The sequence below is a fragment of the Chiloscyllium plagiosum genome, unplaced genomic scaffold (assembly GCF_037043375.1).
Source record: "Chiloscyllium plagiosum isolate Xiang-an unplaced genomic scaffold, Cpla_swu_hap1 HiC_scaffold_23, whole genome shotgun sequence".
NCBI classification, from domain to species: domain Eukaryota; kingdom Metazoa; phylum Chordata; class Chondrichthyes; order Orectolobiformes; family Hemiscylliidae; genus Chiloscyllium; species Chiloscyllium plagiosum.
This window is the reverse complement of record NW_028270161.1, coordinates 53,615,298-53,629,121: the sequence shown is the minus strand read 5'-3', so window position 1 is coordinate 53,629,121 and position 13,824 is coordinate 53,615,298. Positions and strand designations below refer to the sequence as shown.

Sequence of the window (13,824 nt, the reverse complement as noted above, 5' to 3'; positions counted from 1 at the left end):
CATGGCATTGTGAGGCAACAGTGCTAACCACTGAGATGAAGTTGGTAAATTGATACAGAGTTAGTAAAGACACTATGGGCAAAATGATCTCCTTCTCCTCTGTATCAATTCTGTAAGAATCTCAACTCCAGGGCCACTCCTTATTCTGATAATCATCCTTTTATGTGGCACTTGGTCAAACACTTCATTAAAATCCACGCAGACAACATCCACTGAATTCCCTTCAGCAAACCCCTCTGTTGGCTCGATCAAAACAATCAGTTGGATTTGTTGACTACGATGTGTCTTTTACAAAGTTGTGTCTGCTTTCTTTCATTTTTCATTTTGACCGCGGGTTATTTATAAAACCTTAAACATCTGAAGCACAGTGCGCAGTTTTCATCCTCTTACTTAAGAAAAGATCATTTCATTGGAGGCAGTACGGAGAAGGTTCACTAGAAAGATCCCTGGTATGGAGGGATTAAATTCAGAGCAGAGCAATGATTAAACTCTACTCTTTGGAATTTAGAAGAAGAACAAGAGGTGATCTCATTGAAACTTATGCAGGATTCTTCAGGGGCTTGACAGGGTACATGCTGAGAGCATATTTCCCCTCATGGGAGGGTCTAGGACCAGATGACAGTCTCAGAATTAAGAAGAGCCAATTTAAGATTGAGATGAAGAGGAATTTCTTATGTCAGTGCTATGAATTTCTGGAGCTCCTTGCTACTGAGAACTAGAGGACAGAAACCTTGTGTACATTTAAGGTGTAGATTGAATTTCCCCAATGATCAAGATTCTAAGGTTATGGGGATAAGGCTGGAAGGTGGATGCAAGGAATGTTGGATCAGCCTCATCCATACTGAACAGTAAACAGGTTTGAGAGATCAAACAGCTGACTTCAGTTCCTACTTATAGTCTGACTGCAAAAGGTAACTATAATCTAAAATAATTAGAATTCAAATGGCATTTCTCAAAAGAACATGTTTGCAAGGGTTTTTTCCTGTTGTAAGGTGTATGCCTTTTCTATTTACTGGATTGTAACTGAAAAATTATTAAAGTGACACATCAAAGAGATCAGCCTTCAACAGGTGAGTCACAGCAGGTGCAAAAGCAAGTCAAAGAACAGTTGCAATGAACACGCCCACAGGTCAGAGGAAAAATGAAGGGGAATTACTTTGGCTGCCTCAGTCTCAATCTCTAGTGGCCTCCCATTTCCAACCCTACTCTAATCACCCATATTTACATCAGTTATTTATCCTTTAACTTCATTGCTGCAAACACAAACATTTCTCACCACCTCTCTGCACCCCCAATCTCTCTCACGCTATACCAGACACCCTTTTTCCCCAGGCAGCCCCAAAACTCCTTTCCCCTGAACCCAGGCAATACCCCTTTAGACAACTCTTGCAACACACTGCTCCAGCCCCTCAGACATCCAACCCAATCAACACCTCCCTCCACCTCTAAACTCCAAACACTCGTCCTATGCCCTAAACCTATTTACTGTCACCAGACATCCACTTACCCTCACAAACCCCTATCCATGCAGACACCCAAGTGTGCATCCCCCACCCCCCATCAAAACCAGACAACTGCTCCCTGTCCCAAGTCAGACATATTCACCCTCTGCTCCAACCCAGAGACCCCTTTCTGATATCTTCTCAAAAATACCCACCCCATGCAACACACCACCCACTCACAGCCTCAGAGCACTCTACACAATGTGGCACACAGCCCACCCCTGCACATAGCCCCCTCCAATTCACCTCAGGTACTCCCCCAGAAAGGTCCTTCTCCTAGCCTACCCCCCTTACCCTCCCATCACCCCATTCCTCCCTGTCCCCCTCAGCCTGGGCTCTCTCCCCATCCTCTCTTACCTGTCAAACTGTTCAGAGTCCAAAGCGGCCCTCAGCACCCAGCCCAACAGAGGCGTCCCTGCCAGTATCTTGATGTTCTTCAGCGGGATCCCCTTGCTGCCTCCTCGGGCCAAGACCAGGGCGGCAAAGTGCTGCTTCCTGCGGATCCTCTGGCTTTGCCGGACTCCTGGCGTGGCTCTCTTCACCTTGAGCCCTTCCGTGTTGACCCGGCCCATTGCAGGACAGCCCCGAGTGTGCCCACCTCGGATCGGCGTGGCACAGAGATGCCGGCTCGCAGCTGCTAAGGGGAGACTTGCCTCTCGCGCACAACCAGTCCCTTGGCTACAATGTATCACATTCACTTCCGCTTCTGGCTAAATTGTAGCAATTTGTGCCGGAGCCCCGATTTATGAATGGGCCGGGGTCAGTGCACCCACAGACCCAGCGAACTACCCGCTCTAAGCGCAAATCATTAATTCAAAGACACATATGCAACCGGAATTGCCTCAATATAGTCCCAGCCCCCCCACACACTTGCCCAATCAGTGTACTTCCCCCCCACGAGCCCCGCCCCACAAGTGTCCACGCCGCTCTTTCGGAGACCGCCCCAAACCTCATCTCGTCCCACCCCCGGCCCGCCCAATCAGATTCCCCGCCTGCCCCCGGCCCGCCCAATCAGATTCCCCGCCTGCCCCCGGCCCGCCCAATCAGATTCCCCGTCTGTCCCCCGCCGGCCCAATCAGATTCCCCGCCTTTCCCCGGCCCGCCCAATCAGATTCCCAGCTTTTCACCCGGCCCTCGTGGGGGGGAAAATTGACGTTTCGGGCAAAAGCCCTTCAGCTGGAATAGAGAATTCCTGATAAAGGGCTTTTGCCCAAAATGCCGATTTTCCTGCTCCTCAGATGCTGCCTGACCTGCTGTGCTTTTCCAGCACCAATCTGATCTAAACTCTGGTTTCCAGCATCTGCAGCACTTTTGCCTAGCCCCTCTGGGGGACTGACCAAGAATGTACATTCCCACCACGACACTACACCCCAGCAGAAGCTTTCCCACTACTCAGCCCTGCAATATCGAAACAGATGTTGGGACCATCCCAACATAGACCACCCAACACTCTGGGATTACCTCAAATGGAGTCCCCTTCTATCTGAAACTGAACCTTAAAGAGACCCTGCCCACAGAGACTCTTCTCTCCACAAACCTATCTCACCAGGATTACTCCAAAAGAGACCCTGTCCCCACCCAAGGACTACTCCAACTGAGGTGAAAGTGAGGACTGCAGATGCTGGAGATTAAAGTTGAGAGTGTGGTGCTGGAAAAGCATTCCTGATGAAGGAGCTTTACCCAAAACGTCGATTTTACTGCTGCTCGGATGCTGCCTGACCTGCTGTGTTACTCCAACTCATGGATAGATCCAAGACAGACTCCAATGCCAATAGTGCCGCACCACCTGGACTGTACCTGCATCTACCACTTCCTCTGGCAGTTCATTCCACATATGTACCACCTTGTATATGAAAGAGTTGCACCTCAGGTCACTTTTACATCATTCCCCTCTCACCTTAAAACTATGTCCTCTAGTTTTGGTCTCCACTGCCCTTGGAAAAAGACCTTGGCTGTTCATCCTATCTACGCCCCTCATGAGAGGTAGAAGGATAGGAGCAGATGGTATGGGAAAGTATTTAATTGGGGGAGGTGGAATTACAATGCCATTAGGCAGGGACTGTGGAGCATAAATCAGGAACAGATATTCTCAGGGAAATGCACGACAGAAATGTGTAGGGAGCAGTTGCTGCAAGTGCTGGAAAGGTTTGTCCCACTGAGGCAAGGAAGAGATGGCAGAGTGAAGGAACCCTGGATGACAAGAGATGTGGAAGATCTAGTCAAGAGGAAGAAGGAAGCTTACTGAAGGTTGAGGAAGCAAGGATCAGACAGGGCTCTTGAGGGTTACAAGGTAGCCAGGAAGGAACTGAAGAATGGATTTAGGAAAGCTGGAAGGGGGCATGAAAAAGCCTTGGCGGGTAGGATTAAGGAAAACCCCAGAGCGTTCTACACTTTTATGTGAGGAACAAGAGGATGGCCGGAGTGAGGGTAAGGCCGATCAGGGATAGTGGAGGGAACTTGTGCCTGGAGTCGGGAGAAGTAGGGGAGGTCCTTAATGAATACTTTTCTTCAGTATTCACTACTGAGAGGGACTTTGTGAGGACAGCGTGAAATAGACTGATATGCTCGAAAATGATTAATGTTAAGAAGGAGGATGTACTGGAAATTTTGAAAAACATGAGAATTGATAAGTCTCCTGGGCCAGACAGAACATACCCAAGGTTACTACAGGAAGCGAGGGAAGAGATTTCTGCACCTTTGGCGATGATCTTTGCATCCTCACTGTCCACTGGAGTAGCACTAGATGATTGGAGGGTGGAAAATGTTATTCCCTTGTTCAAGAAAGAGAATAGGGATAACCATGGGAATTACACACCAGTCAGTCTTACGCCAGTGGTGGGGAAATTATTGGAGAGGATTCTGAGAGACAGGATTTATGATTATTTGGAAAGCTTTAGTTTGATTAGAGGTAGTCAGCATGACTTTTTGAGGGGCAGGACATGCCTTATAGCCTTATTGAATTCTTTGAGGATGTGACAAAATACATTGATGAAGATAGAGCAGTGGATGTGGTGTATATGGATTTTAGCGAGGTGTTTGATAAGGTTCTCTATGGGAGTCTCATTTAGAAAGTAAGAAGGCATGGGATACAGGGAAATTTAGCTGTCTAGATACAGAATTGGCTGGCCCATGGAAGACAAAGAGTGGTAGTAGATGGAAAGTATTCAGCCTACGGCTCGGTGACCAGTGGTGATCTGCAGGGATAGGTTCTGGGACCACTGCTCTTTGTGATTTTTATAAATGACTTGGATGAGAAAATGGAAGTGTAGGTTAGTGAGTTTTCTGATTAGACAAAGGTTGGTGGAGTGGTGGATAGTGTGGAGGGCTGTTGTAGGATGCAACAGGACAGCGTCTGAATGCAGAACAGGGCTGATAAGCGGTAGATGGAATTCAACCTGAAAAAATGTGAAGTGATTCATTTTGGAAGGCCGAATTTGAACGCATATTGTAAGGTTAAAAAGGCAGGATTCTTGGCAGTGTGGAGGAACAAGGAGAAAGTGTGGACTGCAGATGCTGGAGATCAGAGTCGAGAGTGTGGTGCTCAAAAAGCAAAGTAGGTCAGGCAGCATCTGAGGAGCAGGAGAATCGACGTTTCAGGCATAAGCCCTTCATCAGGAACAGAAGTGTCTTGTCCATGTCCATAGATCCCTCAAAGTTGCCACCCAAGTTGATAGGGTTGGTAAGAAGGCGTATGGTGTGTTGGCTTTCATTAGCAGGAGAATTGAGTTTAAGAGCCACAAGGTTATGCTGCAGTTCTATAAAGCCCTGGTTAGACCACACTTGGAATATTGTGTTCAGTTCTGGTCGCCTCATTGTAGGAAGGATGTGGAAGCTTTAGAGAGGGAGGAGAGGAGATTTACCAAGATGCTGCCTGGACTGGGAGGCATGTCTTATGAAGAAAGGTTGACAGAGCTAGGGCTTTTCTCATTGGAACGAGGAAGGATGAGAGGTGACTTGATAGAAGTGTAAAGATGATGGGAGGCATAGATAGAGTGGATAGCCAGAGACTTTTTACCAGGAAGGGAATGGCTGTCATGAGGGAGCATAATTTTAAGGTGATTGGAAGAAGGTTTTGGGGAGATGTCAGAGGTAGGTTCTTTATACAGAGAGAAGTGGGTGCATGGAATTTCGCTGCCAGCAGTGGTAGTAGATTAGATTAGATTACTTACAGTGTGGAAACAGGCCCTTTGGCCCAAAAAGTCCACAGCAACCCGCCCAAGCATATACCACCCAGATCCATACTCCTACATTTACCCCTTCAGCTAACACTACGGGCAATTTAGCATGGCCAATTCACCTAACCTGCAAATTTTTGGATTTTTTTTTGATAGAGTTAGATACATTAGGGACATTTAAGCAACTCTTGGATAAGCACATGGATTATAGTAAAATTAAGGTATGTAGATTAGTTTGATCTTAAGGTCTTTACTGTGCTGTACAGTTCTATATTCTGTGTTCTATTTTTTATGTTAAACGTTCTCTAAATCTTTATGAGGTCACCCCTCAGCCTCCAACGCTCCAGGGTAAAAAAGGCCCAGCCTATCCAGCCTTTCCTTATAACCCAAACCCTCCAGTCCCAGCAACACGCAGGTAATTATTTTTTTTATACCCTTTCTAGTTTGAAAACATCTTCCCTGACACAACCTCAGTTCCCAAAAACAACTATTATCCCCCATTAACAGAAATATAATGGCCACATGGACACTGCGCATTACCTCGTCACAAACATTGCCTGCTCAAATACTAGCGACCCCACAACCATTGCAACTCCCCTTCCAGAAACACAACCTCCAACAACCAGTACTCCCAAAACAAAACACTCCCTCGTAGCCTTTACACAAGCAAAAATATTGCCATGCTGGGATCTGATATTTTAAAAAATGCTGAAAATACTCAGCAGTTTAGGAAGCTTTTTTATGTGTTCTTGCTGTTTTATTTCCCTGAAGGGAACTATTTTATCTCCCCCCTGGGGCCTCTGTCTCCGTGGACTTTCCACATTCTTTGTGTGGGTTTTACTCTTGTTTGGGTTTTGCATAATGTAGTTCTTTGTTAGTTAATCCCTATCGTCTTCCACCCTTTTTGTTCTTTCTGCTTGTCCACGCCTCAGCTGATTCAAACCTTCTTACATTTCTTTTCTGCAGTTCTGCTGACAAGTCACTAACCTGCAATGTAAACTCTGTTTCTCTCCATGGATGCTGCCTGAACTTCTGCGTAATTCCAGCACAGAGAGCAAGACGTGCTGGAGATCACAATGGATCAGGCAGCATCCATGGTTCTAGCTCCTACCCAAGATCCACAAACCTGACTGCCCCAGTTGACCGATTGTCTCCGCCTGCTGTTGTCCCACTGAACTCATCTCCATTTACCTCGACTCCACCCTGTCCCCCTTGGCCCAGGAACTCCCCACATATGTTCAAGGCACCACCCACGCTCTCCACTTCCTCCATGACTTTCAATTCTCCGGCCCCCAAAACCTCATCTTCACCATGGACAGCCAGTCCCTCTACACCTGTATCCCCCATGACGAAGGCCATAAAACATTTCCAGTGCGAGCAGCAGCGAAGGTAAGACCGTTTGGTTTTAAAAGTGCTTACCGGTAGCGGGCAGCGGTGTTTTTTTTTTCTCTTTCACTCTCTCTTCACAGAAAGAGCGGGAGCACCAGGGGGAAGTGACGACGACCAGAGGGGCAGCCGGGAAGGAAAGCGGTGAGTATTTATACTCACCCTTCGAGGCGGTCGGTCATTTCCAGTGCGAGCAGCAGCGAAGGTAAGACCGTTTGGTTTTAAAAGTGCTTACCGGTAGCGGGCAGCGGTGTTTTTTTTTCTCTTTCACTCTCTCTTCACAGAAAGAGCGGGAGCACCAGGGGGAAGTGACGACGACCAGAGGGGCAGCCGAGACCCGGAAGCAGTTAGTGTAAGCTTACCTGGGTAGGTTTTATCCCCCTTTAAAAGCGCGAAGGAGAGGAACCCGAGGCACTACACGGGTAGTGCCTCCCACCCGCCCTCCTCCTCTAACCTAATAATAACACCTGTTGTGGTAAGTAGGTAAGTCCTGAATTTTGCTTGTTGTATTCTTTAGACCCAGTTTTTTTAAAAATAAAAGTTAGCTTTAGAGGGATGGCAGTGAAGGCAGTGCAATGTTCCTCCTGCAACATGTATGAGGTGAGGGATGCCATCGACGTCCCTGCCGATTACACTTGCAGGAAGTGCACCCATCTCCAGCTCCTCCAAGACCGTGTTAGGGAACTGGAGCTGGAGTTGGATGAACTTCGGATCATTCGGGAGGCAGAGGGGGTCATAGATCAGAGTTATAGGGAGGTAGTAACTCCAAAGATGGCAGATAGATGGGTGACAGTGAGGGGGACTGGGAGGAAGCAGCCAGTGCAGGGACCCCCTGCGGCCGTTCCCCTCAAGAACAAGTATACCGTTTTGGATACTTGTGGGGGGGATGACTTACCAGGGGTAAGTAACGGGGCTCAGGTCTCTGGCACGGAGCCTGTCCCCGTTACTCAGAAGGGAAGGGTGAAGAAGAGCAGAGCAGTAGTAATTGGGGACTCGATAGTTAGGGGCACAGATAGGCGGTTTTGTGGGAACGAGAGAGACTCACGTTTGGTATGTTGCCTCCCAGGTGCAAGGGTACGTGATGTCTCTGATCGTGTTTTCCGGGTCCTGGAGGGGGAGGGGGAGCAGCCCGAAGTCGTGGTCCATATTGGCACCAACGACATAGGTAGGAGGAGTGCCGAGGATGTTAGGCAGGCTTTCAGGGAGCTAGGTTGGAAGCTCAGAGTTAGAACGAACAGAGTTGTTGTCTCTGGTTTGTTACCCGTGCCACGTGATAGAGATTCGAGGAATAGGGAAAGAGAACACTTAAATGCGTGGCTACAGGGATGGTGCAGGAGGGAGGGATTCCGGTTTTTGGATAACTGGGGTTCTTTCTGGGGACGGTGGGACCTCTATAAACAGGATGGTCTACACCTGAACCTGAGGGGCACCAGTATCCTTGGGGGGAGGTTTGCTAGTGCTCTTGGGGGGGGTTTAAACTAACTCTGCAGGGGCATGGGAACCCAGATTGTAGCTTCAGGGTGCAGGGCCTGGAGTGTAGGGAGGTTAGGAACATGGCATCAATTTCCAAGGAGGGTGTCTGTAAACAGGAAAGTGGCTTGAAGTGTGTATACTTCAATGCAAGAAGTATACGAAATAAGGTAGGTGAACTTGCAGCGTGGGTTGGTACCTGGGACTTCGATATTGTAGCTATTACGGAGACATGGGTAGAACAGGGACAGGATTGGCTGTTGCAGGTTCCAGGATTTAAATGTTTTAGTAGGGTCAGAGGTGGGGGTAAAAGAGGGGGAGGTGTGGCATTGCTTGTCAAAGATAGTATTACAGTGGTGGAAAGGACGATGGATGAGGACTTGCCATCTGAGGTAGTTTGGGCTGAGGTTAGGAATAGGAAAGGTGAGGTCAGCCTGTTAGGAGTGTTTTACAGGCCTCCCAATAGTCCTAGAATCATTGAAGAAAGGATAGGGAAGGTGATTCAGGAGATGAGTGACAGTAATAGGGTGGTTGTTATGGGGGACTTTAACTTTCCTGATATTGATTGGGAAAGCTATAGCTCAAGTTCGTTAGATGGGTCAGTGTTTGTTCAATGTGTGCAGGAGAGTTTCCTGACACAATATGTAGACAGGCCAACAAGAGGTGAGACCATACTGGATTTGGTTCTGGGTAACGAACCAGGCCAGGTGTTAGAATTAGAGGTAGGTGAGCACTTTGGGGATAGTGACCATAATTCGGTGATTTTTACTCTCGTGATGGAGAGGGATAAGTGTGTACTACAGGGCAAGAGTTATAGCTGGGGTCAGGGAAATTATGATGCGGTGAGGCATGACTTAGGATGTGTGGCTTGGAAAAGTAGACTCCAAGGCAAGAGTGTAAATGATATGTGGAGCTTGTTCAAGGAGCAACTATTGAGTGTCCTTGATAATTATGTAGCTGTCAGGCAGGGAGGAAAGGGTCGTGCGAGGGAGCCGTGGTTTAATAAGGAATTGGAATCCCTTGTTAAATGGAAGAGGGCGGCCTATCTCAAGATGAGACGTGAAGGTTCAATTGGGGCGATTGAGAGTTATAGGGTAGCCAGGAAGGACCTGAAGAGAGAGCTAAGAGCAGCAAGGAGGGGACATGAAAGGTCCTTAGTCGGTAGGATTAGGGAAAACCCTAAGGCTTTCTATAGGTATGTTAGGAATAAAAGAATGACTAGGGTAGGAATAGGTCCAGTCAAGGATAGTAGTGGGAAGTTGCGTGTGGAGGCGGAAGAGATTGGGGAGACACTGAATGAATACTTTTCTTCAGTATTTACTCAGGAACAGGGCAGTGTCGTCGATGTGAATACTGAGTCACAAATAAGTAGAATGGATGGCTTTGAGGTATGTAGAGAAGAGGTGTTGGAAATCCTGGAAAAGGTGAAAATAGATAAGTCCCCTGGGCCTGATGGCATTTATCCTAGGATTCTCTGGGAAGCAAGGGAGGAGATTGCAGAGCCATTGGCCTTGATTTTTATGTCCTCTTTGTCTACTGGAGTAGTGCCAGAAGACTGGAGGATAGCAAATGTGGTTCCCTTGTTCAAAAAGGGGAGTAGGGATAACCCTAGTAACTATAGGCCGGTGAGTCTCACTTCTGTTGTGGGCAAAGTCTTAGAGAGAATTGTAAGGGATAGGATTTATGCACATCTGGATAGGAATAATATGATCAAGGATAGTCAGCATGGTTTTGTGAAGGGCAGGTCGTGCCTCACAAACCTTATTGAATTCTTTGAAAAGGTGACGAAGGAGGTTGATGAGGGGAAAGCGGTAGATGTGGTATATATGGATTTTAGTAAGGCGTTTGATAAGGTTCCCCATGGTAGGCTACTGCAGAAAATACGGAGATATGGCATTGAGGGTGAGTTGGAGGTTTGGATTAGGAATTGGCTGGATGGAAGAAGACAGAGGGTAGTAGTTGATGGCAAAGTTTCTTCATGGAGTGCCGTCACTAGCGGTGTTCCGCAAGGATCTGTTTTGGGACCATTGCTGTTTGTCATTTTTATAAATGACCTGGAAGAGGGGTTAGAAGGTTGGGTGAGCAAGTTTGCGGATGATACGAAAGTCGGAGGAGTTGTTGACAGTGAGGAAGGATGTGGCAGGTTACAGCAGGATATAGAGAAGCTGCAGAGCTGGGCAGAAAGGTGGCAAATGGAATTCAATGTAGCTAAGTGTGAGGTGATTCACTTTGGGAAGAATAACAAAAAGATGGGGTACTGGGCTAATGGTCGGATACTTGGTAGTGTGGATGAGCAGAGGGATCTTGGTGTCCATGTACACAGATCTCTGAAAGTTGCCACCCAGGTAAATAGTGCAGTGAGCAAGGCATATGGCGTACTGGCTTTTATTGGTAGAGGAATTGAGTTCTGAGGTCATGATGCAGTTGTATAAGACTCTGGTGCGGCCGCATCTGGAATATTGTGTGCAGTTTTGGTCGCCATACTATAGGAAGGATGTGGAGGCACTGGAACGGGTGCAGAGGAGGTTTACCAGGATGTTGCCTGGTATGGAAGGAAGATCGTATGAGGAAAGACTGAGACACTTGGGGCTGTTTTCATTAGAGAAAAGAAGGTTTAGGGGTGACTTGATTGAGGTGTACAAGATGATTAGGGGGTTAGATAGGGTTGACAGTGTGAACCTTTTCCCGCGTATGGAGTCGGGTATTACAAGGGGGCATAGCTTTAAATTAAGGGGGGGTAGATATAGGACTGAAGTTAGGGGTAGGTTCTTCACTCAGCGAGTCGTAAGTTCATGGAATGCCCTGCCAGTAGCAGTGGTGGACTCTCCCTCTTTATGGGCATTTAAGCGGGCATTGGATAGGTATATGGAGGATAGTGGGTTAGTATAGGTTAGGTGGGCTTGGATCGGCGCAACATCGAGGGCCAAAGGGCCTGTACTGCGCTGTATTCTTCTATGTTCTATGTTCTAAAACCCCTCTGTTTCTTCCTGATCCGCCGATCCAAGAAATCCCCCTCCACTGACACTCTCATTTGATTGGTGGAATCGGTCCTCACCCTAAACAACTACTTCTTCAAATTCTCCCACTTCCCTCAAACCAGAGCGATGGCTACCGGTACCTGCATGGATCTCAGCAATGCCTGCTCCTTCGCAGTTTACCTGGAACAGTTCCTCTTACACAGCTACACTGGCACCATCCACCACCTTTTCCTCCGCTACATCGATGACTGTATCGGCAATGCCTTGTGCTCCCACTAGGAGCTTGAACAGTTCATCCACCACACCAACACCTTCCACTCTGATCTCAAATTCACCTAGATCACCTCCGACACCTCCCTCCCCTTCCTGGACCTCGCTGTCTCCATCTCCAGAGACCGACTCACCACTGACATCCATTTCAAACACACTAACTCCCACAACTACCTCAATTCCACCTCTTCCAACCCCCCGCCCACACACCTGTAAAAATGTCATCCCTTACTCCCAATTCCTCCACCTTTGCCATATCTGTTCCCAGGATGAGCCATTCCACTCCAGGACATCCCAGATGTCTTCCTACTTCAAGGACTGTAGTTTCCCCTCCCCTGTGATCAACAATCCCTCAACCGCATCTCCTCCATTTCCCGCACCTCTGCCCTCAAACTCCAACCCTAACCACAACAAGGGTACAATCCCCCGATCCTCATATTCCACCTCACTAATCTCCAAATCCAGTGCATCATCTTCCCCATTTTTGCCACCTACAGTCAGACCCCACTACCAAAAATATATTTCCCTCCCTACTGGTTCCATAGGGATTGTTCCCTCCGTGACTCCCTCATTAGGTCCAGGCTCCCCACCAAGCCCCTCTCCATACCTGGTACGTTCCCCTGCTGCTGCAACACATGCAAACGCTGTGCCCACACCTCCCCCATCACCTCCATCCAAGGCCCCAAAGGATCATTCCAAATCCGGCAGAGATTTACTTGCACACCCTCGAACCTCATTTACTACTCTTGTTGTGGTCTCCTCTACATCAAAGAGACTGAGCGCAAACTCACGGAACGGTTCAGGGAACATCTCTGGTCCGTACGCACCAAGCAACCTCACCTTCCGGTGGCCATCCATTTCAACTCCCTCTCCCAGTCCCATGATGACATGCCCATTCTGGGCCTCCTCCACTGCCGAAACAAGGCCATCAGCAAACTGGAGGAGGAACACCTCATCTTCCACCTCGGGAGCCTACGACTACACGATTTCAACATTGAAGTCAACAGTTTCACCCCATCTCAGATTCAACCCTCTGACTTGGCACCGCCCTCTTGAGCTGTCCTACCAGTCCATCTTCCTTCCCACCTACCACTCCACCATTCCCACCAACCTATCAGTCACCTCTTACTTGCATCCACCTATCGCCATCCTGACTATCTCACCCCCAGCCCCACCCCTCCCAACTTTAGTTCTCAGCCCCCTTCCTGCTCCCCAGTCCTGATGAAGGGCCCTGCCCAAAACATTGACTGTCCCACTCCTCAGATGCTGCCTGACCTGGTGTGCTTTTTCCAGCGCCACACTTTATCGACTTAGCATCCATGGAAAGAAAGCAAGCTAATATTTCGATTCTAGGTGACTTTTAATCAGAGCTGAAGTGAAGTGTTGAGGAGACAGCATGTATGAAATGAATGGAGGCGGAGTGTCTGGAGTTATGGAGAAGAAAGGATGTTGATAGTTCAGATTAAGTGATTAATTTCAGCACACTTGATTTTTAATCACTCAAAGCTGTTGTCCCCCTGCAGCTGCTGTCCCCTCTCCAGCTTCTGCACCCTCAAAAGCACCATCGCTCTCCAGCTACTGCCCTATTAGAGCCACTGACCCTACAATGTTCACCTCATCGCTGCTACTTATTACTTCCCCAATCCATTGCCTAATGATCACTTCCCCTGCTGATGCTGCATCCCATTCCTGCACTTCCCTCCCTCTGAGATTTGATCGGCTATGCCACTTTAAATTTATCTGCTACAGTCTCATTCATCAATGAAATTTGAAACGTCAATAACTACAGTTAAAATCAATAGCCTCTGTTTAACCTTTGATCCAATAAGATGGAGAGGTGCACCTGAAGAATGAAGTAAAATGGCTCCAGGATACCCTGGTTAACAATTTGGCACTTTTGCAAGGTGGTACCACACTTGACTAGATTTGAATGCTCTTCATTGTTTAGCTCCAGTGATCTGGAAAGCAGGTGCATCAGTACTCTTTTTCGTCATCACTGGGGAAATGCTGGAACTCTTCAATTTATAGCACCACCGGGGTCTC

The 13,824-nt window shown here is 47.9% G+C and overlaps 1 protein-coding gene across 1 annotated transcript in view; it reads right to left on the bottom strand.

Annotated features, from left to right (window-relative positions):
- The window catches only part of cmasa (cytidine monophosphate N-acetylneuraminic acid synthetase a), a 40,683-nt gene extending 38,375 nt beyond the window's left edge, over positions 1-2,308 (bottom strand). Inside the window, exon 1 of the mRNA XM_043713426.2 lies at positions 1,860-2,308. Within this exon, the coding sequence (XP_043569361.2) occupies positions 1,860-2,074 (215 nt within the window). The 5' untranslated portion in view covers positions 2,075-2,308. The remainder of the gene's footprint in view (positions 1-1,859) is intronic.
- Between the last annotated feature and the right edge of the window lie 11,516 nt (positions 2,309-13,824).